At 51.4% G+C, this 3,984-nt stretch overlaps 1 protein-coding gene across 1 annotated transcript; it reads left to right on the top strand.

Annotated features, from left to right (window-relative positions):
• Positions 1-1,805: 1,805 nt before the first annotated feature.
• Positions 1,806-2,606, top strand: LOC311117486 (hatching enzyme 1.2-like; the record flags this gene model as incomplete). The annotated part of the gene is made up of 1 exon (XM_084192411.1): positions 1,806-2,606. The coding sequence occupies one exon, from the start codon at positions 1,806-1,808 to the stop codon at positions 2,604-2,606; it is 801 nt and encodes a 266-aa protein (XP_084048537.1).
• Positions 2,607-3,984: the final 1,378 nt, after the last annotated feature.

Raw genomic sequence — 3,984 nt, 5'->3', positions numbered from 1 at the left:
TCCCTATTTTACTATCCATAAACTATGAGAAAAGGGTCAGGGTGGGGGTGTTTCCTGCAAACAAAGCAACTTAAACCCCTAGTGATGACTGTTTAAGACCACATGGCTAAGAGAGGTCCATTAGTGAGCTAGTCCCACCCAGACCCAGACTAACACTAATGGATGAGCTGAATAGACTAGACCAAGTTTGGTTCGGGGGCCCCCCACCAAGTGAGCCCCTCTCTCAACAGTTAAAGTACATTTCCTGCAGTTCTGCACATTTTGCCATGGGAAGTAGAGAAAATGTTGCAGTTTTAAAGCAGGTTTTCTGCAGTTCTACACAGTTTGCCATGTTCATGATATCTGAGTGATAGTGACTAACAAAATAAATAGGGGCCCCCTGGAGGTCAGGGCTCCCTGGAGGTCAGGGCCCCCTGGAGGTCAGGGCTCCCTGGAGGTCAGGGCCCCCTGGAGGTCAGGGCTCCCTGGAGGTCAGGGCCCCCTGGAGGTCAGGGCCCCCTGGAGGTCAGGGCCCGCTGGAGGTCAGGGCCCCCTGGAGGTCAGGGCTCCCTGGAGGTCAGGGCTCCCTGGAGGTCAGGGCCCCCTGGAGGTCAGGGCCCGCTGGAGGTCAGGGCCCCCTGGAGGTCAGGGCCCCCTGGAGGTCAGGGCTCCCTGGAGGTCAGGGCCCCCTGGAGGTCAGGGCCCCCTGGAGGTCAGGGCCCGCTGGAGGTCAGGGCTCCCTGGAGGTCAGGGCCCCCTGGAGGTCAGGGCCCCCTGGAGGTCAGGGCCCGCTGGAGGTCAGGGCCCCGGGGCACGTGCCCTGTGCGCCCGGTCGGTATTCTGCCATGATTACTACAAGTTTAGATAACTGGCTAGACTAACTTACCAATCAAAAAATGGTTAGTTGACATGGCTAATTGAGTGAGTGTCAGTGACTGACATAAGAGAAAAACTGCTGATGCTCAACCACATTTCGAACTGGCACCTGGCGTATTCTACTATTCTAACTCTCAACAGTAAGTTGAGACCCCAACTGAGTTTCCCCCCATAAATAATTATATATATATATATATATATATATACACACACACACACTACCGTTCAAAAGTTTGTATATATGATTACATGTTTTGGGTCGGGGCCCCCTAGCGCCCTAAGCGACCCCTTATGTTGCTTATGCCTGGAGCCGGCCCTGTGTGTGTCTTTCCAGTAGTCCTAATGGTGGTTTTAAACAACAACTCCAGCCTAGTAAATGAGTCCTTGTGTCAATTGTAGGTGGAGTCCTCCCTTCAGAAGTTTATTTAGAACTAACAACATGGACCCCAACCCTTAACCCTCCTGCAGACACACCTGTAGAGGAGTGTATAAAAGCCCAGGACTGACCAGACAGAATCACACATCAAGACTCAGTGCCAAGGAGCCTCTCCAAAGCATCTCTAGGACCAAGAAGCCATCTAGAGTATCTCCACTGCCAGATCCAAGAAGCCATCTAGAGGATCTCCACTGCCAGATCCAAGAAGCCATCTAGAGGATCTCCACTGCCAGATCCAAGAAGCCATCCAGAGGATCTCCACTGCCAGATCCAAGGAGCCATCTAGAGTATCTCCACTGCCAGATCCAAGAAGCCATCTAGAGGATCTCCACTGCCAGATCCAAGAAGCCATCTAGAGTATCTCCACTGCCAGATCCAAGAAGCCATCTAGAGTATCTCCACTGCCAGATCCAAGAAGCCATCTAGAGGATCTCCACTGCCAGATCCAAGAAGCCATCTAGAGGATCTCCACTGCCAGATCCAAGAAGCCATCTAGAGTATCTCCACCCTGAAGATGGAGCAAAGCCCCTCTCTCACCATCCTGCTGCTGCTGGTACTGTGCCTCTCTCAGGCCCAAATGGGCCACAGTGGACCAGCCATCTGGATAGACCACCTTGAGGCTGTAGACATCACTGAGAGAATTCTGACCGCTAATAACGGCTCTGATGAGATGCTGATGGAGGGAGACCTGGTGGTACCAAGAACCAGAAATGCCATGCAGTGCATGCATGGAGGAAACAGCTGCCTGTGGCACAAAGTCTCTAACGGATATGTTGAAGTGCCCTACATAATAGAAGACAGTAGATTCACTCCCTCCGACAGACAGAAGATTAAGGACGCCGTCCAGTCGTTCCACAGCAAGTCCTGCATTCGCTTTGTGCCACGTGGAAACCAGAATGACTACATCAGCTATGAGAGTTTGAACGGCTGCTACTCCTCTCTGGGGAGAATTGGAGGCAAACAGACGGTCTCTGTTAACAGCGTCGGCTGCATCTTTCTCGGCATCATTCAGCACGAGACCCTCCACGCTCTGGGCTTCCAGCACGAGCAAACCAGGAGCGACCGGGACCAGTACGTCAGGATCAACTGGAGTAATATCGATTCTAGCATGGCCTATAACTTTGATAAACAAAACACCAACAACCTGAACACTCCCTATGACTACAGCTCCGTCATGCACTATGGAAAAACAGCCTTCTCCATCAATGGAAAGGACTCCATCACCCCCATCCCCGACCCCAACGTGTCCATCGGCCAGAGACAGGGGCTGTCCACCACTGACATCCTGAGGATCAACCGACTCTACGGCTGCTAAGAGGAAGACATCAAGTCATAGGAGGAGAGTCTGGTGAAGATGTCTACAATACATCTGACACATTATCCAGTGTCCTGTACATTCAAATCATCAGCACAGTATTTAGAGTCTTATTCACAATAACTCACAGGTTCTCATGCCTTATTGCCTTATCATATTTAGATGTTATCAAATAAATAGTTTGTAGTACAGCACAATGTGGTTTTCTGTATCACTTTGAAACATAGAAATAAAAGCATTTGAAACAACATGATTTAATCGTATTTTTCTGATGACACTACGGTGCTGTATTTATGTCGACATGTTTCCTCCGATGTTTCTGTAAATTGCTGGTAGCATGCTTCTAGCCTGCTGGTAGCCTGGGTCTATCCTGCTGGTAGCCTGGTTGTATCCTGGTTCTAGCCTGCTGGTAGCCTGGTTCTAGACTGCTGTTATATTGGTTCTAGACTGCTGTTAACCTAGTTCTAGCCTGCTGGTAGCCTGGTTCTAGACTGCTGTTAACCTAGTTCTAGCCTGCTGGTAGCCTGGTGCTAGACTGCTGGTAACCTGGTGCTAGCCTGCTGTTAGATTGGTTCTAGCTTGCTGTTAGCTTGGTCATAGCCTGCTGGTAGCCTGGTCATAGACTGCTGTTAGCTTGGTCATAGCCTGCTGGTAGCCTGGTTCTAGTCTGGTTCTAGCCTGCTGGTAGGCTAGTTCTAGCCTGGTTCTAGCCTGCTGGTAGCCTGGTTCTAGACTGATGGTAGCCTGGTTCTAGCCTGCTGGTAGCCTGGTTCTAGTCTGCTGATAGCCTGGTTCTAGCCTGCTGGTAGCCTGGTTCTAGTCTGCTGATAGCCTGGTTCTAGCCTGCTGGTAGCCTGGTTCTAGTCTGCTGATAGCCTGGTTCTAGCCTGCTGGTAGCCTGGTCTAGACTGCTGGTAGCCTGGTTCTAGACTGCTGATAGCCTGGTTCTAGCCTGCTGGTAGCCTGGTTCTAGTCTGCTGATAGCCTGGTTCTAGCCTGCTGGTAGCCTGGTTCTAGTCTGCTGATAGCCTGGTTCTAGCCTGCTGGTAGCCTGGTTCTAGACTGCTGGTACCTGGTTCTAGACTGCTGATAGCCTGGTTCAAGCCTGCTGGTAGCCTGGTTCTAGCCTGCTGGTAGCCTGGTTCAAGCTTGCAGGTAGCCTGATTCTAGCCTGCTGGTAGCCTAGTTCTAGCCTGGTTCTAGCCAGCTGGTAGCCTGGTTCTAGACTGCTGATAGCCTGGTTCTAGCCTGCTGGTAGCCTGGTTCTAGTCTGCTGATAGCCTGGTTCTAGCCTGCTGGTAGCCTGGTTCTAGCCTGCTGGTAGCCTGGTTCTAGTCTGCTGATAGCCTGGTTCTAGCCTGCTGGTAGCCTGGTTCTA

This window comes from Coregonus lavaretus (assembly GCF_964263955.1).
Source record: "Coregonus lavaretus genome assembly, contig: HAP1_SCAFFOLD_873, whole genome shotgun sequence".
Classification (NCBI taxonomy): domain Eukaryota; kingdom Metazoa; phylum Chordata; class Actinopteri; order Salmoniformes; family Salmonidae; genus Coregonus; species Coregonus lavaretus.
This window is presented reverse-complemented; position numbering and strand designations above follow the sequence as displayed.